The 24041-nt window shown below is 40.2% G+C and overlaps 1 protein-coding gene across 2 annotated transcripts in view; it reads right to left on the bottom strand.

The window, feature by feature from the left end:
- The window catches only part of LOC111222877 (SLIT-ROBO Rho GTPase-activating protein 3-like), a 31782-nt gene extending 8055 nt beyond the window's left edge, over positions 1-23727 (bottom strand). Inside the window, exons 1-12 of one of the 2 annotated variants that reach the window (XM_022746769.1) lie at positions 23260-23727; positions 16078-16273; positions 11489-11651; positions 9769-9831; positions 6429-6620; positions 5971-6099; positions 5645-5866; positions 5415-5516; positions 3175-3372; positions 2997-3081; positions 1502-1529; positions 502-604 (exon numbers count right to left, since the gene is read on the bottom strand). In XM_022746769.1, coding sequence (XP_022602490.1) covers positions 502-604; positions 1502-1529; positions 2997-3081; positions 3175-3372; positions 5415-5516; positions 5645-5866; positions 5971-6099; positions 6429-6620; positions 9769-9831; positions 11489-11651; positions 16078-16273; positions 23260-23326 — 1548 coding nt within the window. In that variant the 5' untranslated portion in view covers positions 23327-23727. The remainder of the gene's footprint in view (positions 1-501; positions 605-1501; positions 1530-2996; positions 3082-3174; positions 3373-5414; positions 5517-5644; positions 5867-5970; positions 6100-6428; positions 6621-9768; positions 9832-11488; positions 11652-16077; positions 16274-23259) is intronic. The other variant, XM_022746770.1, reaches the window with a different exon arrangement.
- Positions 23728-24041: the final 314 nt, after the last annotated feature.

Below are 24041 nucleotides of genomic sequence, written 5' to 3'. Positions count from 1 at the left end.
AATAATTCATCAATTATCCAAATAGTTGCAGATTATTTTTTTTCTGTTGACAAACAATTTAGGCTCTACAGGATTCTGATGTTTATCTCCACTGCCGTTGGTGCACACTCTGTCTGCCTGCCCCCGTTTGATCCAGCATTAGAGTGGCCATGTGTTTATTTGCATATCCTAACATGGCTGGTGCATGGCCAACTGACATACATAAAGCCAAATTCATTCAGTGTCTGGAGGAGGCTGGGGCTCACAAGAGTAAGAGTATCTCGCAATGGTGCAGTGCTTTTAAAACAAAGCATCTTTAAAACATGTTTGATTTGTTTTCATCTGACCCTGTCTTTCTTAAGCTGGACGACTATGGTGACAAGGCAATGAGCAAGAGGAAAGTCAGTGCATGAGTGAGCCAACGTTTGGGTAAAAGAGTGGTCAAAGGCAAGAGAACCCCCAAGGACTGCCAGTGAGACAGCTGAGCTCATGGAGAGACAAAGAGCACAGATGGGCTAATACCTGAATGAAGGCCTCCATATTGCCGTTAAACAGCTTACGGTTAAAAATGGAGCGAGGTCTAGACTTCCGCATTCTCTGGGGTTTAGGGGGAAGAGTGGGGGGCCTGGGGAGATGGTGGGGGGGGTGTACGGTTGGTATATGGTAAATATGAATAATAATGCAGTTGGTATAACTAGATATCAAAATACTGACATTTTTTTTAGAACCTCCAACAAACAAAACATTGTTCAACAATTTGAGAAATATGCTTATTTGCTTTGTTTGACACCACTCTGAAGTCTGTAGAATAAATATGAAGTCACAGCCAACAATCGGTTAACCGATTAGCACATTAAAAACCAAAGTAATAAAAGTAATAAGAAATAAATGACACATTGTGTGTTTACTAGCTGATTCAGGCTAGCTGATTCCCCCTGCTTCCGATCTTTAAGCTTAGCTAAGCCAGCAGGCCGTTAGTGGTATCTCGTATTTAGAGTACAGTCAAGACAGTGGTATCGATCTTCTACTCTAATCCTCGGCAAAAAAACAAATAAGCTTATTTCACAATATGTCACCATTTATCAAAGTCATAATAATAATTACAAGGATTTATAACACATAAAATTCAATACAAATTTGAATGAAATGTTCCATTGATCAAAATAAGTAAAAGCCAAACCCTTGTATTCAATTAGTCATGAGCCTGGTTTGTCAATATTTGTTTTCTGCTCAATTTTTTTTATTATTTTTTTCAACAGACAAGCAGCAGGACATTATCCATCTCACTGGCATTTCATTTCTTAGTGTTAACATACTTTTATAGATTCAAAGTAGGATAAACAACCCTGAGCACCACTTTCTCTAATTAGGATCCAATCCATTATCCAACAAATAAGAGAGAAGTGGGGACTAAACTCCTATTCCCACACTGTGGTCTCATTTCTGCCACATCCAGGGACTCAGGAAGGATTTTACACATCATCGCTTACTTTATTCACCCTCTTGTCACTGGACATCTTACCTTGTTGTTCCATATTCAGCCCTCTCCCCTAAAAGGAAAAAAAGCAGAGAAAGACTAAATTAGTATACGCTAGTTCTACAATCACAGAAGTTGGCGGTACGGTTGAGTGCTGGCTGACTATACAAGGCTGGCAGATGGAGACGGAAAGGGGTGTTATGAGAAAACGGCATCCATTCAGACTGACTCAATGGGGTGAGCGCCATGGTTGCATTTGACTCACCGCCAGGCAGCGGTCATTCAGCGGTCGCCCTAGAAACAGCACAAGAGCCCCAGAAGGGGATGGCCTGTCTACTCGCTCTGCAAAGTGAAAACGTATCCAGGGGCAACAAGAGTGGGAAGCTGTGGGAGCTGATTTGTACAGTGTGATGATTTCATGATATCTGCACTACATTCGCACACACACGTCTCACTGTACACAAACAAATTAAGGCCTCACTTTGATCAGTCAGTCAGAAATGTTTGTTAAAGGATCACGTCATGTGCAAAGCAGCTTCCAGCACAATCCTACTTTATGTCAAACACACATTATTTCCAGTCCTTGAGCAGATGCAGGCATGAGTCAAGTAGAAACACAATGACATAGAGCATATACATTTTTATGCAATCTTTTGGCTGAGGTTAATATTAAATATAACATTAAACATGAGCAAAGTGTAGCAAAAGAAATATCCTTCATGTACAGTACTACTAGTCCATTGTTTTTTTTTCTCTTTTCAAATTCTGTGACCTTTTAGGTCCAAAAACTGTCAAGCTACCAAGTGAATGACAACTTCAGTATGACACAATTTTGTATTCTATTTTCAACGGATGGACAGAGCCCAAAATGGGTAATGTAGTTTCCCCAATCTCCATGCTGTAACCAATTATCTCATTTTCCTAAGTAAAAGCTTCTGTGTGTTTTGGTAGATGCAACTTGAGTACAAAATAGTTACGGTATTTCCATCTTTGTTGTCTAAAACCAAAGCTTCTCTCATTGAAATAATCAAATTCCACCATATGCACTCTTGTATAGCCATGAAGGTTCTACTATTGATATGCGCTATGTATATCCACACAAGAGTCTGAAAAACTATGACTAATTTATAACCAAAACCAGATGCCCGAAAGATTTTGAAGTAGCAACACGGTTACATGGAAAGATAAACAGAAGAGTTGCCGTCACCTCTTTGGCTCAGGTTAATGTGTATGAAATATATATAAACAAACAACATGACTTAGCCTTTAACCTGTGACCTAAATTGTCAAGTAAATGACAAATTCAGTACAACATAATTTTGTTTTCTATTTCCAAAAACATGGAGGGATGATGTAGGAATGAATATACATGTATTTCAGATATATGGGATTTACTCTTTCCTTGTAGCATCTGCATCAAGGATGCAAGGAAAAGACTTTGTACTTTACCCACTTACTACTAAACTTAATTGGAAAGACAGACCCTCATGTATTATGACAACTTCCCACTCCACCAGTGTATAACACAAAAAAGTCTCACCTTCTCCTAGCGTCTGCTTCAGAAGGTCATGTTTGGCCTGCAGTTTGACAATGAGATTGCTGCCATTCAAGTACTCCTTGTATTTCTGCGGATGAAACAGTGACAGGGTTATCTGTAGTTACCCTGTATGCACTCCATGCTGCAGTGACTTTGCACCCTCACTTGTCTGACGACTCACAGTGAAGTAGAAGCCCTCGGTCTCTTGCTGATTGGCTCGTCTCTTAGAGATGTTTGCCTTGCTCATGTAGGAGTCAGAGGAAGCCGATTTGACCGACTCTGTGGATTGGCTGTGCTGGAAGGCGTCTGAAACATCAAAGTCTTCCACGGTGAGCATGTCCTGAAGGGTCTGCATGGTGGCGTCGAGAGTCTTCCTCACCTGGCACACACAGCAGCAAGAACACAACTGAAACGTGACTTTATATCCACAATTACAATATCTTGGTCACATATCACAAAATTCATTTGAAATTAATCAGGTGACTTCGATGCATGGAAAAAAAGAGAATATTGTAATCATACCTAATGTACATATTTCCAAATGCATTTTCTCACTGTCACAAACATGCTGTATGTGCGAATAACCCAGCACAGTCTAAGATTATACCACTGCAGGCTACTTGCACAGCAGTTTGACAGACACACCGTAAACAACGGAGTAATTAGCTTCCTAGCATGATGCATCGTGACATGAAAGATTAACTATGCTCCTTCCATGTGAGGCAGACAGGAAATGGAGTGTACATTTCCATATTCATGACAGACAGCCACTGACACATATACACACCCTGGTGACCTTTAAACAGGTCTGTATGAGTGACAGTGGCCTTGGTGACTCCAGACCAGGAGGCCAGGGAGCATGCTGGGGTGGAGCCCAGTGGGAGTGAGACCCCACAGGTCAGTGTCAGATTAAAGATGAATATAAATGCAGGGTGACAGTCCTCAAGAGCGGTCGCTTGCTGTCACGTGTTAGCGTGACAGATGTGAGGGTGATGGCTGCCAATCCCAGTTTAAAATATAGCGAAGCCAAAGGAGGCATTAAAACTCCTCAGGTGCTGTAATGAGTGAGAGGAATACAAGCTTGTTGATGAGTGATGCAGTGTAAGTGTGATCGATAGAGCTGTTCTGCTAGTTAGAGGCAGTTCAGATAGAAGATTCATATCACTCTCATGTCTTCAGAGTAAATATGAAGCTACCACCAGCAGCGTGTGTAATCTATCTTAGCATAAATACTGAAAACAGGGGAACAAGTTAACCAGGCTCTGGCCGAAGGTCACAAATGAGGTCTCCTAGCAACTCGAAAACTGAAAAATAAACACTTCATATTTTAGTGCTTTTATGAGCACTGCCCAATAATCTCTTATAAAACTGGAATTTTTCATTTTTACACTTTGGTTTTTATGTGGATTAAACAAACAGGAGTCATGTTCATCAGTCAGCTGTGGAGGTGCTGGTAGGTGGATTTTGTTACCTTTGGATAGGGATGAGCTAGCTGTTTGTTTGCCCCTTCCAGTTTTTTCTACTGAGCTAAGTGAACTGGCTGTAGCTTCATATTTAGCAGACATTATAGTGGTACTGAGCATTCCACAGAAAGCTCACATCTATAAAACCTCTTAGACCTCAATCTCGTCTGTGATAGACGGATCCACATGTAGAGCAGCAGATATGCATCTTTAAAACATCTTCCTGTTCTGCTGCATGGCCATACTAGATTGATGGTTTGAATGATAAGACATTTGTTTAATGAGTATTCTGCAGTCATCTATTTGCAGGCAACGGCCTCTGCCTTTTTAGATTTCACTCAACAACTGAGGCTATTATGTGCACATCATGTTGCCCTGCAGCAAACAACGTTCATGTTTTTATATTTTTACTCCAACATTCACACTTAACCAATCAATTTTCTCATTTCAATTTCTGTGCACTTTGGTAGATACAGATGGAGCAGAGGACACATCTTTTCACCTCTGCTATCTGAAATTCTTTTTTTTTTTTTCCCATCCATAACATTGTAAACATTAATACATTTTAATGATTTTTAATTTCACACAGCAAAAGTCACATATTTAATGAGTGTGGCCATTGTTTAGGCCATCATCTGCCAACTAATTGTAATCATGAGATGGCATGTGTCAAGTGCTGGGTGACTTACAAACTCAGCTAGAATGTCCTGGCAGACACCCTGCTTTTACTACATATGAATGATTATCCACAAAAACTCTAAAAATAAAAAATTACGTAATGAGCAAAAGACTAAAATTAAGGACTAGTATATTAATATATAACTTTAGCCATCTGTTCCTCTCTCAGCAGCATAACTCTGAACAACACACTTGCAGTGAGCTTCCTTCCTTTTGAAATGAAATGCTGACACTGGCAACCTCCAGCCCTTTTGAGACCTGTGTGCACAAAACCTCTCACCTCTTCATTTTCTATCTTCAGCGTGGCCAGGCGAGACTGCAGCTGGTGGTAGCGCATCAACAGCTCTGTCTGGACAGGCTGCTGCGCGCTCACCTGACACACCTGGGATAAAAGAATAAGGGGAACTTTAGCAGAAGGATTTAATAAAGAGATGAGATGGACTTTGAATCAAGAGTTAAGAGCAACAAACAAACCATCCCTCCAGTCCCGCCCTTTCTTCAGTGACTCACCTCATCGCCCATGTGTGGCTGATAGTCGAAGCGTGCTGGGGGACAGAAGATCTGGCTGTGTGTGTCCATAAATTTCAGCTTGTCTCCTCTGATGTCCATGGCATCTACTGCTCCCTCTAGTAAGTCCAAACCCTCATGGCGAGAAGTCTCCAGGCTATACTCTGCAGACAGGTAGGTTCTCATGGTGCGCGCCAGGCTTGCATGGTACCCTAAGTCACAACACTGAGGACAAGAAGTAAAGCATAAGTAAAGCCTACTACTGAAACTGGCGAAGAGGTTGTTTGTTGTCAATATTTGCATGTTTGGCTCTGACTGTATTAACTTACATCTATCATATCTGAGACATCATGGATGTAGTATTTGGCCACCAAGGCATTGGTGGCTGCCAGATTGAGAAGATAATCGTTGCGGGCCTTTGTGCATTTCAGCTTGTTTTCAGAGTACTTGGCTTGTCTCTAGGGTGAAAAAGGAAGAGAACGTCTCATCAATGCAGAATTTAAAATGGATTCCTGATGTACTCAAAGAATGCATTACAACAATAAACAGATTTTATCTTATATAATCAGTCAATATGCATAATACTCTGCAGTGTGGAAATGAGGTTTCTTGCAGCTTTAACTACATTTTCGACTGTCATTTGTGCGTATCCTGTAGCACATGCTCACATACAAGGAGTTCCTTACAAATGCATTTGCAGATTATTTGTACTTGAATGTGGATAAAATGGCTATAACGTAAAGCACATACACCATCGTTATGTGTGGACATGTCAACCAGAACAGACCTTCTCCTTCATTTTCTCCATCTTCTTGACAGAGCTTCGTCGCTGTGGACGTTCGTCATGACCGTAACGTAGCAGGCTGGTACTTATGTCATTGGCCTTGCCAATGTGCTTCTCCTCCTGTTTTTCCGCATCCTTCAGCTTGCTCTCAGCACTGAGACTCTCAGTATGGTACATGTGGTACGTCTTCATCACCTGTGAGAATATACGTCAAACGTCAAACTCCACTCAGTATCAAGGGCCCCACAGTCAAACTGGCAAGTGCTTTGTTAAAAGGAATGTGACTTTGAGGAGGAAAAATAGAAAAAATCTCCTGTGAATAACCAGTTAAGTGGATTCATTTGATGTTCTAAATATACAGTACAGTCCTCTATTTACATCATAATGTGGACCACATTGTGGCTGATATCAATATAAGCATCATCTTATTATTTCTGATAACAATATCTGTCATAATGTGCAAAAGCACATGCTGAAATATTACATATCTGCTACATTTAACTGTATGGTAATATGAAGTGTGAAAAAGATACTGCTGACTTTACAGTCTCCTGCCTTGTTTTGTCACAGTTCAGTCCAATTCAAAATACTTCACACATATGAAACTATAGAAAACACAAAATATGACACTCTAAAGATTCAAAATAAAAGGGAAAGACACAGGTTTAAAGGCAGTGGCCAAACCAGTGCAAGTGCATTTGCACTGTTGCACACAATATAAAATGACCATCTCTTTTACTGCAACTGTTCACAAGTGACTTCTGGAATTAAACTAAACTTCTTTCTGTTTGAATTATATGCAGGTGATCTAAGACTAAGACACATTCCTGATAGCATTAGCTTGAAGTAGTTATAGAGGACGTGTGTGTCATTTGGTAAAGCTTAGACACGGTTTTGAGAACCTGTCCAGTATTAAGCTGTGCTAAAATACTATGGTGTATTTCCCTGTCCTAAGTAACCCCAGAATATTTTTTTTCATCACACACGTCAACATTAAGCAGTGTAGTTTAGTCATTGCGCTCATGGGCGCATCACATTTTGACTGACATTTCCAAACGGAGCTGGAGGTGTTGTGCTGTATGCGTCTGTCTGATGTGTCTACGCTCTTCTGTCTGTTTGTCTTCACCACTGCATTCTAGTAGGTTCAAAAAGATCCCAACAATGTGGAACAAGTACTGTATGTATCTTTTACTACAACCTGGGTTCATCATTCTCCTGATACACTGAATACACTCCCACTGCTCAGTTTGTTGAAGTGTTACTAAAGAAATCACATGTACAGTAAATCTTTAACTAGTAACCCCGACTCAACAGCAGAATTAAACAGCTTCTGCTCCTCCTTCACTCACTCTCAAGTTCTGGTTTCCTAGCAACCTTGACGGAAACGTGCAAAGGACAGAGAGACAGATCAGCAGGATAGGAAGGAGGTTACAAAGTTACACTGAGCAACCTTCCCTGAATGGATCCTTACCTAATTTTACATTAAACATGTAATGGACGATATAAACAAATTAGACAAGTTTCATTTAGGCTATATAACTTCATTCAGCCCAAATTTGAACAGACAACTGTTATTTCTGATACTGTCCGTGCGGGAGCTGCAGACAGGCATTTAATAATGGATGAAACAGAGAGAGGAAAAAAATCAATATCAGTATCGCAGTAAAGTGCTGTATAATGTTACATGTGAGAAAATTTCTCACAAGGTTTATATCATGTGAGTACTTCTACTTCAAGTCTATTTGTGATTTGCTGCACAATCATGTGTCTCAAATAAAAAAATTAAAAATAAATTAGTGTGAGTGGTCAATAATCAAAAATTATACTGCAATTAAATAGTTTTTCTATAACATTATGCTTTGGTACTTGCTATTATCTCTTTTATAAGCATCAACAAACACAAACGAGAATCAGAATCCCATGTACAATTATGTGCAAAATTCAAAGATCACATCAGCCCTGAGTTGCTTACTGTTTGCCTTCACTCCATTCTTCCTCAGGAATCAAATCAGAACTTTAAATATTTCACTTATAAACATTATAGACTGTCAAATTATAAAGTAATTACAGTCTGGAGTCAGAATCAATTTTACAGGACCATGATAAATGTGTTGACTCTTAACTAAAAGTCCTAACCTTGCCCAAAAGTTTTTTAATTATCTTTGATTGATCACCTACAGTTAGTTTACCCCCAAACATTCAAGACGTGAGGCAAATTATTAAAGCAAGTAGCCAAAGGTGGAGTTTCACACATCAGTAAAACATGAAATAAAATAATTGAATAGGGAGAAGAGGGGTGTACACGGAGTATCTAAAAATATATTTCTTATTCTTCTACATGGCAAGCCATGAAATTCAATTGTTGGATTTTACAGACCAAAGCTAGCCAGAATAACTGTCCCATCAATTTGGCGATTAAATATAATGAAACTACTATCAGAGTTTGTCAGTGTGACTTGGCACAAAAAAAGTCAAAGAAACATCATGTAAACCTTAAACTGTAGTTGTGTCCATTTCATGCCCGACCTTTAGATATGATGTACAGTATATTTAGGATCTTTCTCAACCTATAAATAAATTAGCTTAGTTTTAAATGTACACTTACTCCACTTACTGCAAGCTGTCAGGCTTATCAACTCTTTTGTTTTTTTTGTGGAATTACAGCAACAAATCATTATAGGCTATCAGTGAGCAATAAGACCCTGACGGCAGCAGTCTGGTGCGTTTGTGGTGTTGTGTCCCACATACAGCAGACGATATCACTGCATCAGTTCAGTTTCTTCAGCTAAATGAGGAGACATCAGCAGAACACAGCTGTTTTCTATCATCACCACCACACACACCATTTCTGTATGTTCAATGTCATGAGCGTACACGTGCTGGAGTGTCCTGTGTCAGAGTACACCATAACAATGGACTGATTGACATCTGTTACCATAACACACAAACAGATGTGCGTGATTACATGTAAAATTAGCTGATAATATTAACAGACGCTCATGTTTGCTGTGAGCATAGTGCACCTCTGCAGCACAGACTGCTGAGTCCACTTGAAGCACAGCCAGGGGCGAGAACGCCCTCCCCTTCAGCTAATGTAGAAATTCACAGCAGGAGGAAGAATGCAAATTTTTCTCCTATCATGACCTCAGGAGAAAGAAGAAATGACCTGTTAGAGGCTGCATTGCTGATAAGGCATATCTGCTGCGTGCAGTGTCAGGCCAGCTGCTTCACAGGTTGCAGGTTCAGTTGTGAAAAAAGCTCAGCTTTAGGAGGCAAAACAGACAGCTCAGTATAGACAGAGAAAGGTCAAGTGAGAAGTGACAATGATATTTGTTTAACTCACGGTGTAGAGCTCATTGGTGACTTTCACTAGCTCCTCATGCATTTGCACCCCGATGTCCTTGCTCTGTAAAGGAGGAAATGGGTGATTTCCATAGTTGACAATAAAAGCATATAAAGGACAAATGAAAGCATGTATTTAAACATCTAAGCCTAAGAATTGGGTTCTTTAATAGAATTACATTCCCACAAATGAAAAGCTTGAAGGCTATGTGCCAGTTATATTTTGTATGTGAGGGATGTCAGCAGGCATTGAAATGCTGTCATTACTCTGCACCAGAAAAGATCTAATACAATGCCCAAAGTGCACAAGCAGACAAAAATAGAACGGCGCAGTAACTGCAGAACATTTCCCAAGGAGTAGAGTCACAGTTTCTGCTCTGTTACAGAGGCTAAAGAGCCGATGATGAATTGAACATGTCCCATGACAGGGCTTATAGCCCAAGAGTAGGAACTGGACCAGTGGAGAGTGACCCTGAAAATCCTGTTGAGGGGATATAGAGCGACGCTTAGGGCAATCAATCCTGTTTTTTGCCACCTCCTAGGGACCACCTGTCAAAACATCAACCTCCGCGTTTTCACATGTGACAAGAGTTAAACTTGAGCACATTCAGTACATTTAAACTTTGACTTAACAAATGCCAGAGTTGAATCATTCCCTTTCCCACATATGTAATTTATTAACAATGAGACTGCACTGCAGCTGAACCAGGATGCTACAGCATAACAGGATTATTGTTTTGGAGAACTTTGTCACAATTTGAGCTAACGTCTTGCAGAGGGAGACAGGTTTTCTGCAGGCAGTTATTAGTCCTGCTCTTAGTGCTGGCTGCAAGCCATCCCATTCTCATCAGAATCAGCAGAGCCCCCTGGAGGTCTTAAATTACTGTAGACCCCGGCTGCTGTCAAACCATACACATCCAAGATCCCCAAGGCAGATTCTTTATCACAGCCCCTGACCCACAACCTACTCTCACACGTATCATACATTAACCATATGCCTCACAAGATATGAGAGTATAACAAAGACACAAACATAGTCTATGCTGTTCAGTTTTTTAATAAATTAACAAATTATAGTTAATTCTCTCTGCAGTAACTGAATGATGCAAAGTTAATGTGTATTGGGTGTGAAATGAAAGGTTAAATGAGCATTGGAAAAAGGACAGTGATCTAAACAGGGAGCAAACTGAGCATGATATTGAGAATGAACTATACACATGATGGGGGAGGTTAAAAATAAACCTCTCACCAACCGCATTAAGCTTTGTTGTAGACATTTGCTACTGTCACAATAGTAAAGGGCTAATGTGAGAATACAGTGTTGCAACTTTAAGCAGGCAAAATGTCAGAGATGGATAAACCTAATAACCAGTGTTAAAAACAAGGTATGAAGTAGCTGAGGGGAACTTTGCAAGCAAAAAGTGTATGATAATTATAGAACTCATTAAATATTATTGGTCACATCAAGAAATAATGACACAATAAATGTAATCATGCTCTAGGAGTCAGATTAGCCCTTAGAATGAATGTCCTGTATGAGAGCCACATTGCATGAAATATAGTGTTATGTCCTGATACATATAAACATAATTTTACATATTTTTGTTGGTGTGGCGTCATGTTCCCAGCTGTGGGCATCAGTAATGCAATGATTTCTGTGACTGTGTGCATTCGTAATGGTCAGAGTTACATGCCCTCATCCATTTAATTCCGATTCTGACCTTTTTGAAAAGTCTGATGACATCCTCGCCCACGTGAGCCAGACGGACAATGACGTTGTTGTTGTAGATGTCGCTGAGAGTGGCGTGGTCTCTGCTCTCCCGCCTGGTCTGGTCCAAGACCAAATACCAGCAGTTCACAGTGGACAGCAGGTTTTGGTCTTTTCTGAAACAGCCAAGGACAGACTTTGTTAGCATGTATTTATTGCGGGTATTTGAAACTATTAAGAGTCACTTTCATCGTTTCACAAAGATGAAAACACTGATCAGTTCGAAAAGTGATTTCTTCAAAGCTGCCTGTAAACCAACACATCTGCAAAATTCAGACTGTGAAGCACATTTCCCATAAGAATGCGGCAGAAGGGAAGTGATTCTCCAACCTGAACAGGAACAATGTAATTACTGTCTCCAAATCAAAATCAAAAAAGACACTCAAGTCCTAAAAATAGCAACTGTTGCATGACTGATTCATGACGGTACTCGACATGAAGCAGGATGAAATCTATCAGCTGTACCAGCTCTGGGGCTTGACTTATTAGAGATCAAACAGACACTGCACATGTGGTGAGGAATCAGGAAAAAGGAAGGCAGCTGTACACACATACGTATACACATGCACACACACACACACACACACTCATTGACACACACAGAAGGCATGCTGACTGCACTTGCCTCCTTGCTCAAGGGAGCATGTGAGTTCAATTATCCTCACACCAAAGAGTTTGTTTGTCTCCCTCTTCTTGTCTTCTTTTGTCTTCAGAGAACATTTTAATGTTTTACTAACCTCCAACAACTGTGACTGCAAAATAAAAATGCTGTATCATATTACGTTTTATACACAGCCTGCTTAAAAGCTGTGCATAAAAACACCCAGTGCTGTGATCCAGTCCACATCCAACTTTATTTCTGCTATAATGACTGGTGAAAGGAGATGTGTGGCGTTAGGGTGAAGGATTTTAACACTTGCATGTCTTTGTTGTTGGGGAAGAGGACATTCAAAAAGCATCTAGATAGCCATCTCTGCTGATTTGCACCACAGACGCTTTTATTCTATCACAAAGGCAGTCAGCGGCTATAGAAGCAGTACAGAGCTGCTTTTTATTTTGTAGAGCAAAGCTGCCAGGAAAAAAAAAAAAACTTAAATCCTTCTACATGTCATAATGAATAGCATTTTGCTGCTTGCACATATAATATGCAAAATGTGACTGCAGTTGCCAAAATACAGCACAAAACACCAGCAGCAGCAACACCCTGTCACCATTCCTGAACCTCAGACAGCAAATTCAAGAAAGGTGTACTTGAAAAAGCATAATGCAATGATTATGATTTGGCCTATTGATCTTCATAAATGGAGCTGGCTATTACCTACATCTATTCCTCACTAAGTATTAGCAATCTGCCACACTGTGAACTGCGTTTTCAAGTTGCATACACTCACAGGACCAGCAGGTTTAAACATCCCAAGTCTAAAACACGGATCCAGAAACAATAAATCAGCAACAATATGACAATATAACACAAATGACTGATGGATTCTTGAATGAGTAATAATAACTTTGGGTTACATTACGAGCTATTGATTTCTTCTTCTAAGAATCTGGAGTTCAGCTTCTCACATGACTGATCATAATTCTTTTCAACATTAAAAATGTAAAGAGTCTTTGCCTTCTCGTGTGCAGACAACCTTAAGGTTATATTCCACATGCTTCCTCCTATATAAACAATGCATATTCATGGAATTTGTTTCTATCAATATCTCAACATGTGACTCTATGTAGCCTTAAAATAATTAACAATTACCTATATGACTCCTCTTAAAACTGTCTAGATGCTACAATATCAAATGTTATCTATAAAACAATGACTAAGAAATGATTCCAAATGATAGAAACTTGCTTTGCTTGACTGTCTAAACATGTCCTTTGAAGAATCCATAGCAGCATCTTACTTTGCAGCTTGAGCTAGAAACGTAGCAGGCAGTTATTTTTGACTCTAATCTCAGTTTTGAAGATCACAACGAAAGAGCAGTTCTGACTTGTTTTCTGACTTTGATCACTTTTATCCCTGGAGAATTTCTGGAGAACATTTATTGATGTTTTCATTTTCTTTCTGTAGTGAATTATGTCCGTTTCTCTCACTTGAATCTTCAGCTAATGGTAGTTTCTGCACTGTAATAAAGATTAGAGATGATAACCTCCCTCCACGTATCAATTAACAATGCGTCATAAACAATACTGAAATTTTCTCAGAAACTGGCCTAAATAACAAAATCTCATGACATACACGAGATTCATCATTTTCAACAACATATTCTTTTATGAGTAAAACATTCACATTCTGTCAATCCAGATTATTTTTATATGTGCATTTTCCGTCTCTCTTCCAGGTCTGAATGCCACATTTGGACTTTTCAATTCTTGGAAATGACTGTTGGCTTCTTCTTCATGCTTCGGGCTGAGTTCATGACTCCAGCCTTCTGTCTGAATGAAAGATGTTGGGAGAAAACTTGGTTCAGCTACGATCTGAAAAATTATCTGTCAGCGATGAGTTAAAAGAGTTGCACTCATGTCATGCTACAGGTAATCCAGAGTGCTGGGCATCAGCATCCTCTTTCTGCTTATCCTTTCATCCTTTAACACTTTGATAAACAGAAAAAAAAAAACAAAAAAAACATGAACAAGCTATCCCTATAGGCACTCCTTTCAAGCAGAGCAGGTGTTTGATCCTGGACACTCGATGCCAGGAACCTGACTGTAAATGTTTGGCTGCACCTGAATGAGGGTGAGACTGTAGCATTCAGGACACAGAGGAGTTGCTGCAGACCCGTTCACAGAAGATCACAGAAAGGTTTTTCAACAACATCGCTGCATAAATGACTGAAACACTCAGTTGAACTACAGTGAGCTGACGATATAAAAACACTCTATTAACTCTTGTATGACATATTGGATATAAACTGTCTTTTCAAAAAAGGTACACAGTGCCATGTTCTCTTATGATATACATTTCTGCTGCAGCCACTCTGTTATAGGAGGTTTTGAAAATGTTCCCTGACAATCTCCTGCCAACCCCTTTATTAAATCTGACACCAGAAACGAAAATGTGAACGGATCATGGATAAGAAAGAAGGGCAGTGAGGTTATGCTGTAAAAAAAAAAAAAAGGAAAATTAAATGAGAGAGAGAGAGAGAAAGAGAGAGAGAGAGAGAGAGAGTGCAGAGCCAGCTTTGAAACTCAAGAAGAGAAGGCTGTGTGGGTTTATTAATGATACAGACTTAGTCAGTCCATTGTAGTCTGTGAGTATGAATCTAGTCTTTGACAGACAGATATAATGATGACCATTTAATGTGACGGGGGAGAATCTGGGACAGTGGGGTGAGGAGAGACGTCATGTGATGCGAGTCTCTTACAGGGGTCTCCCTTTGAGGGAGCGCTCTATTTATCAGTGACGGGAGCTCTCCGCCATGATTACACTTTATGTCCAATTGGCCGGAGAGACTGAAAAAAGAGATGGAAAAGACGTCTCCTAAATAAACCAACGGGTTTGTTACGCATGACTGACACAGCCAGGTCATATGAAAGGGTGTGCAACTGCTCACATGTCAATTATATTGTCTGTACTGTGGTACTTTATATGATAAGTTTGATTCCCTACACTGCTAATCCAGTACTACTGTTCAGAGTATTACAGAGGAGTAGATTTCTTTAATTAATCTTAACTCAAGACCCACTAACGCGATTTCTTTGGAGCTTTCACGCATTTTTTCATCATCATCATCATTTGGTCTGAAATTGTTTTACTGTTTACATTAGTACTGTCTAATTATCAGCCTCTATAAAACACTCTAACTTGTATGAAAGGTGCTACAAAAAATAAAGTCTATTGAGTCACTGATCTTGCAGCCTTAATTGGTGTAGTTTGTGTATTTCCAAACTGAAGAACAAGCTTTGATGCCTAAGATGTTATCTATTCTATTTCATTCATATTATCTATAATCACTGCTTCAAAATCAACCACACGCACATAAGCAGCATTTACAATCAGAACATGATCTAAAAGTCATAGTGAGCTGCAGGCTGGTCAGAGCATCTAAGAGGAAATTCCTCAACATGCTGCAGGGTATGTTTGTTTCATGACTACAGATCTCCCTTACACCAACAGTTAAAATGATTTAAGTTGGTCTGAGCAAAATAGTCCATATTGTTCCTTCCCCCGGACTCCTCAGTGTCCATTGACAAAATATGAGTAAGTGGGTAGCAGTCTAGTGTGAAGTTGTTTGAGAATGGAAATGAAATGACAGCCACTGAGAAAGAGGGGGGATGGATAAAGAGTCTGACCTAGTTGGGAGGAACACAGCAGCCTGAGGCCACAAGCTTCCTTAGCCCTGGCTTCATTTCAGGTCAATTCTTCTGCTTTATCCCTCCTCTCCTTTTTGTTGCTTATTCTTCATTTCTTTCCCCCCCTTTCTCTTTTTTCCATCTCTGTGCCGTGCCAGTGATCAGTATGAAATATGTAACAGTTGTTTATCAGTCAAACCCATTTGATACAGATGTTCCAGTGCTTAGCAAAGAGACAGTGGCGAGACTCACTTGAAGTGCTGGTGCTCTCTGGAGGTACGGATCTTGGCGGAGTAGCGCTCGGCCAGTTTGTCCAGGCCTCTGGAGTACTCGAGCTGGAGTTCAGCTTTTCGACGGAAGAACTCCTGCAGGTCCTGCAGCAGCTGCAGCCGGGACTCGGACTGCTGCTCCAGACAACGGAACTGCTCCACCAGCTGGTTACGGATCTCTGCATATCAAAAAAAAGGGAGACCACCTTCAGAATAAATAGAGCCTCTCTGGGGGGGGGGGGCTTACATGCTGGGCCTCTCTTCTGCCTGCCAAACAGTGGTGCAGGTCAACTTTTAACCCACAGTCCTTCAGTAGCGAATCATGCAAAGCACATAATATAGTAAACACAAATATGTGAGGACACAGTCAAGCCAGCACAAGCACTAATAAAAGAACAAAGTCATCATAATTGGATAAAACTGGATGTCAAAGTGCATTTGTCTGCTGTCTGTATGTTTGTATGTGTTCGTGTGTGTGTGTGTGTGTGTGTGTGTGTGTGTGTGTGTGTGTGTGTGTGTGTGTGTGTGTGTGTGTGTGTGTGTGTGTGTGTGTATATAGAGTGGGAGGGAGGGAGTGCGGGGGTGTCTAAATGCTGGGGTAGCACACGTGCGTATGAGATGCATGTCTGATGATTGCAGCAGACAGCACGGAAAATATAAAATAGGTCAGCTTCTCAAAATGCATTGTGCTGAGCGAGCCTTCAGAGAAGTTTGTCTTGAAAAAACAAATTGCAGGCATTCTTTCGATTAAAAGATTGCTGTGGTTTTCTGCTTATGAGGTTTGGAAACTAACTGCCCCTTTTCATAGTCTGAGAATGAGGAAAAATTATGTTTTGGTCGACATTTGAAAATTCGGTTGATATGGTATTTACGAACAGACATTTTATAGATATAGAAATAGACCCATGTGGAATATGATACTTCAGAATTAAATTCTTAATAAGGCATTATTTCACTTTGGGAAAATATTTCCTATTCGTAGCACCCACAGTCTGTTACACAGAGTTTAACAATCAATGTCCAGGAAGCCTCCTGGTATTGTTTTCCTACTCTTACAGTTAGTAAAAAATAAGTTAATCATCATTATTATGTCCCGAAAATCTCAATAGTGTAGCTTGCGTGTTCAGAGTGTAATTAGTCTATCTATGTTTTTCAAAATGACCACTGTTAAATAACTACAGACTCCCTCTTGTATTGCACAGCCTGTATCGGTACTATAGTTGGCTGTGACTAATTACCTTTGGGATTCCAGGTGATAAACATGTCCAGTGAAGTAATAACAACACTTTTATGGTTTTACATTAACACTGAAAAGGAATACAGGTCCTATTTTATTTCATCCATATACTGTTTATTGCAAGCCAGCCATAAATCCAGTGGCTAAGTGGCTACTGAATGTGTTGCTGGGGATCAACCATAAATCAGAACCGAGGCCTGTTCTGTGAATTAAGTATCGCAATATTAATACTGATATTTTCTATTACACACTGTTTGTAAGGATATGGCAAATGTGTGGATAATACACACTTTCTCACACGTGCGCGCACACACACACACACACACAAACACAAACACAGGGGGTTAAACAAAGCTTCTCTCTCTACAAGACAATGAGAAGCAGTTGAGCAACATTGAGATGGCTGAGGATTCCATTATGACAGACTGTTTCAACCATGCATATGATTGCTGTGCACTCAAAGGAACTCTGTAGAAATTTATCAATGGAAAAGATGGCCCAGTGGAAGAAAAGCCCTTTTGTTCACTTCTAAATGCTGTTTCTGTATCTAGAATAAAGGATTTCAAAAATGCCTCCCCCATCGTCTGTGAGTGTGTGAGTGAAAATATGAATGAATGAGCAAGAACGAAGAAGACAGAGTAAATATGTAGTCCCTTGCTGTTTGGAGATGTACCCCTCATGGTCCCCATAGTTGCCCAGTTGCCTGGTTACATGCCTCTGGAGGCATCTCAATGGGAGCAGGCCAGCTCCCTCTTCTGACAGTCACAGCAGTCAGTCTGTTTAGCATAATGGCCAAGGACAAGGGCAACTTTCTCTGCTCCGAAGTATACTCAATAAACAGTCTGTGCTGATGAACGAGGCAGCAATCAAGTTCAAAATAGAAAGAAATGTCACTGCGATGTACTTCTGTGCTAAAATAGAGCACTGAACAACACAATTTTTTGGCCTATGTGACTTTAATCATTTCTAATCACACAGTGACAGTGTAATAGAATAAGCAGACAATATAATAAGCAAATCTAAACTGATTTAAGTGCATAATTATATCAGCGAGACATCAAATAGACTCGTGATATTTGCATTCGCTCTCCTGTGAGCATGTTATTTTTAGAACTTAAACTGTTACTAGGGACTGTGCAATACTGCACTACATTCAATGAATGATTCAGGCCTTTGCAGAGTAATGCATAATTACGAGGAAGCTGGGGAGGAGTTCAAGTGAATAACATTGCAAGAACTAAGCCTCAAAAGCTAAATGAAGTCTGTTTTTCTATCTTTTTATTGATTTCACAAGAGCAAAGGTTTTTCGTCAATGAATACAGCCAGAGTCATGTGCCACATCAGGTATTCTGCCTTGGGAACAGTGTTTAACCCAAATGAATAATGTTCCACACCCAAAGGCTTATGGAAATTTTACTAATAGGACTTTACCCATTTGCAATGTTTATTTTTCTCCTAACCCATATGGTTAACATCCTGGTATGTTCTGGTGACTTTAACTAGCATTCTGAGTATAAATTAATTGCTTCCAGACACTTTAGGGCAAAACTGAAGCAGAGTAAAATGAAGAAAAGACCTTTCCTGGCTGCCATCATTCTGGTTGTGATTGAGTATCAGGGTATTGTTGAGCAACAGTATGATACAGGTGTTTAACCTTTTTAAATATATAACAATTTAAATCAAGCCAACCAAATACAGACCATCCCTCAACTGACATAACATTCACTATTCAAATAATTTTGTCACGTGCGAATACTGTCTGAAGGTTTATTCCTTAGAAAAGTAAGGTACCTGTTTGAGCTCAGCCGTTACGAGGCCTTATCTGCAGAGGTTACATGCTTGGATCTCCGACATATAATGTAATGAAATGGGGAGAACCTATTGGTTTGCCCTGCAGGGATGCTAGTTAGGCTCCTGCATCACTGCAGCAGAGAGCAGCAAATATCACGTAGTGAGGAGTCATTGTCACCACAGTACCCTAACACAGCAATGGCCAGTAACAGTCTCCGGGGCTGTGTCTGCAGTTTGCCATGCGTGGCTAGTCACATGTGGCCTAACCCAGACTGACACGTTGACATAATTTGGTACAAATCAAGGCTGTGTTCTGTGAACACTTGTCTTCTGAATGCATTAATGACTATGGTATGCCTCTATAGTCTATTTGCTTGAGTTCACATTTCTTCCTCTCTGTCTCTCCACTCAAATATTTCTAACAAGGAAAGGCATCACTATTTGTGCAACCACAGGACAGGAAAATCCAGGATACAATGGGCAGAATTCCAAACAGTTTTCTCTGTCAGCACAGCAACACAGCGTCTCATACACGTTACCAAGACAAGGGCAACAAAGACATTGTTTCACTGTCGTAACGCAACCCTGACATTTCAAGACAGTATCAGTCTAAGCATTCTTTCATTATGATGAATACACACAGAGGGGTGTGTCTACATGCTCCTAATGGAATGCATATCTGCAGCAAATACAGTGGCGGTGGGAGTGCCTATAGTAAGATGCTATTTTGTTACAGTCACATTGTCAGCAGGACAGCATAACCTAAATCAATTTCTACAACAAAATATCACAAATTTTACATATAATTTTATCTTGGGCTTTTTTATTTCTCTTCTTTTCTGATGTTTTGAGGACAGAAATCCCTTTAAAGTCATGGTTAAGTTACACAAATCTTACGTACTGGCATACGTTCCCCTAGCAACAACAAATCTTACAGTAAATGTTTTGTAATACACTTTATTAGAGCAATTTTCTTTAATTGTGATTCAGTTTTGGGATCGGCAGGAAGCTTAGAGATACCTCACGTTGGTCACCTACAAACCTTGGATAGAAAAAACCTGTCTTAATTGCTTCTCAGGAAGACATGTTCATGTTCTGGTTACAAACAAACAAGATAATGACTAAATGATGACTAAATGTTATGATAAACAGCAGTATTTTCTGCCCATGAGTAACTATTCAGTCATCAATGAATCAGACATGTCATGTGACAATAACTTCAACACAGGCCCAGACCTGTGAAGCCATCAGAACACACACCAGCACAACAACAATCACGACCCCACTGTTGCTGAAATAAGGCATGTTCAAAAATACCGCAAAGTGCATTAGTTTTGTGTCTGAACTTCTGTGCAGTCAGCAACTCAGCATTATTGGAGGCCAGTGTCAGTGTCAGAGTAAAGCCCCCACAGCTCCAAACTCATCTAAGCCCAGTTTGCAAATGAGCTTAAGATGTCAGCTTAAAAGCTTTTCCTGAAACCGAGACGAGAGACGGAGCTGTGATGGCTCTCTCACAGCCACAAAGCTGGTGTGGAGACCAGAGAGAGCGAGAGAGAAAGAGAGAGAGAGAGAGAGAGAGTGAGAGTGCAAAAGAAAGAGTGTGAAATAGTCAAACACATAAACAGGGACAGTGAGAAAGTAAACCGCACCTCTGTCTGCAAAATGCAAATCATACCCTTCATTCCAGACACATGCTGTCAAGCTTTGGTCCACATATGTACAACAACAGTGAGGTCTAAATTAAGTTTGTAAGAGGAAAACGGAAAACATATTTACACAGGTACGCTATTGCCTTCACCCACACCTATACTGATTTCAGTGGCATCACTTTGGTGGTTTGAAAACCGAGTTCCCATGTGGTTTCACTGATTTGGCATATATTTGAATTAGTTTTTGCTCGACTGTGGAGCTAATATCATCTGAAAATAATAAACAGCTATACGAATAGATAAAATGTTTTTGTATATTTTTATATCTGTTAGGGTGAAAAATCAAAATAATAAGAAAATCTGCATTGCTACAGTTACGCTTAGTTCTTTTCTTGCCAGTTAGCACAGCTTGGCATTAAAAGCGGAAGCAAGGGGAAACAGCTAGCCTGGCTCTGTCAGGCTCACAACATTTGCTCACTAGCACCTCTAAAACTAATTAACAGGTTATATCTGGTTTGTTTTATCTGCACAAAAAAATAAACATAAAAACAAGTTTGGATTATGGGCTGGAGTATCTCTTCTTGACTCCAGGATGTCACTGCACCTGGCCAAAAAATATAGGCTGGCTGTGTTCCCCTATTTCCAGTCTTTAAGCTAAGCTCAGCTAAATGGCTGCTAACTGTTGCTTCATATTTAGTGGACAGACACACGAGAGCGGAGATAATCTTAATCTTAAATATAAAATAAAATGGGCTTGTGGTACAACTAAGGTAAAATCTAAAATGCAGTTCTTGCCTGTTAGATTCTGCATGATTTGCATTTCAATTGCAGCACATGTATGACATGTCCACATATCTGTATACAGCTGACTCTCTGAACTGCAATGCAGATCATGCTGACAAACATGTCAAGCAACAACATTCCAGGCCCAAAACTGCACTTTGTCATGTTTGATGGCTGACCAGTCAAATAACACCTGGTTGACTGAAGAGCTCTGGTGATGTGGTTTCAACCGCCGTGAGTTAGTTAATGACGTTAAATAATGATTAAGCATCATTAACATGATTTCAATAGAAAGTTCAGGCCCAGTCTTCCAATGATGGTGTATTATGTCTATAATAAGTGTTATATCCATAGCCATAAGTTATCCTGCTTTTAGGGCAGCAGCTAACAATTAGCCTACTTTTATTATTGATTAATCTAAAAATTATTTTCTCAATTATTTGCTAAATTGTTTGGTAAATAAAATTTTATAATATAGTTGAAAAAAAACTCTCACAATTTCCTAAAATCTCTTAAGTCCAAAACCCAATTACTTTCACTTCATTGTCACAGCAAAGAAAAGCAGCAAATCCTTGAAATGAAGAAACAGGAAATAGAAAATGTTTGCCAAGTTTGCTTGGAAACAGCATTCAACAATTACTCCATTATTAAAATAGTTGCTGATCAATTTCCTGCTAATTGAATAATGTTATCAGCTTTTCCTGGTTTAAAATAATAAAGGACGCCCACACTGTCTTTATAAAGCCTGATTTACACAGAGCAAACCCATAACTGCAAGGTGATGCACAAAGTGTGAAGAGCTTACAGGGAAGTTGTCTCTAAAAGGCTGAGAAGACAACCCACCTCTATACAATCTGCCCTGTCTGTTCTGATACAGTGTCAGTGTTCCTGACTGTGTTCTCTCTCTGGGTGGTTTATCCAGTCACATATTTAGCGGCAGACAGTGAAATCCTTTCATGGTTCATAATTCATGCAGACAGCATACATTATGTATGGACTTTCTGAACTGTTTGCTGTGTGACCTTCTCTAGCATTCCCTCATCCTCCTGATATTACACTTTGTCCAGGAGTGTCAGGAAAATGCTCACAGCTATGCTATCATCCTTTCAGGAAACAAAAATCACAGTATCAATAAATGTAAATTGTAAGAATTCTAAGTAATTATTTTTCAAAAGGCAGTTGTAAAACATACACAGCTGTCTCTGAGAACCTTGTATGAGTATCTGGGGTGCATGACCTCCAGTCTACTTGAAAAAAAATTTCCAAGATAAATTGGTACATTCCCTTGGTGGATGCACAACATTAGCAGTCTCACAGAAATACCAGCTGCACTTTGAAACAAATTATGAAGCTCCACTGGTTTACATGGCCACACATGCAGGGCTAGGCATGTTAAGGCTCTGGGATCAGAGCACACAGTCATCTTCAGTATAGAGGGAAAAACCGGTTCAGCCAAGTTACATCTTCATTGTTGTACAACTGGATTCAAATAATAACCTCAGGGTTAATGGCTGACTTATGAATTTACGAGACATTTTTCCACGGAATATGTCAAAAAAAAAATGACTGTCATCTACAACTACCACACAATCTGTCCCACCCCACAGCACTGCACACTGAAAGCCATATAAAGCTTGTGGTAAAGTTACGCAATAGTGCCTTGACACGCTGAATAACAATGCGATCAGGCCTGTACGTTACCAACCTTTCACTTGGGTCTCATATTCGGCAATAATCTCTTTGTCCTTCTTGACTTTCGCCTGAGATGACATTTTGGGCGAGAGCGGATTGTGCAATCCTCGGGGAGGAATCAGCGTCTCAGTTTGCCACAATGCAGCGTTGGCCCTTCTGCAGTCCTCTCCAGATAGTTCAGCAACAATCAAATGCGAATCATCGCCCGCTTTGACACAACTTCGGAGATAAAACGCACTTGAGGCTCTGCGATGTTGTTGCTGCTGCTGCTGCTGCTGCTGCTGCTGCGTTCAAGGCGCAGTCGATCTAGAAGTGCATAATGATCTCCGTCCCCGACCACTCCTCTTCACCACTAGTGCTCTTCGGTGAATCGCAAAACAATTCACGTTTGATGTGCATTTCACAAAGCCCGGGGGTGAGCAATAGCAGCCTTGGCGATAATAGCACTGGGCTGCTTCTGCCTTTTTTTCTCTCTCTCTTCTCTCCCTCCCTCTCTCTCTCTCTCTCTCTCTCTCTCGGCGAGTTCAATGCTGCTGCAGGAAAGACTGAATGGATGCGAAAGTCAATCTCAGACTCCTCCCCCCCCACCCCCTCCTCCCTTCCTCGCCACTTTTCTTCACATGGATGATTTAAGATTCTTCTGAGTGAAACGATATGCAAACCTTTGCCAATAACGGATGTGTTGTTACTGATCTGAGTCCACAGCTGAAGGAGTGCATGAGTATTTTGCAGGCGATCTGTATTTGATAGGTCAGTTTCAAGAACATCTACAGTAACATGAGACTGTAGCTGACT

This window comes from Seriola dumerili, unplaced genomic scaffold, assembly GCF_002260705.1.
Source record: "Seriola dumerili isolate Sdu_G_001 unplaced genomic scaffold, Sdu_1.0 BDQW01000109.1, whole genome shotgun sequence".
In the NCBI taxonomy this organism is placed as follows: Eukaryota; Metazoa; Chordata; class Actinopteri; order Carangiformes; family Carangidae; genus Seriola; species Seriola dumerili.
Note: the sequence above shows the minus strand (reverse complement) of the source record. Positions and strands in the feature narration are given on the sequence as shown.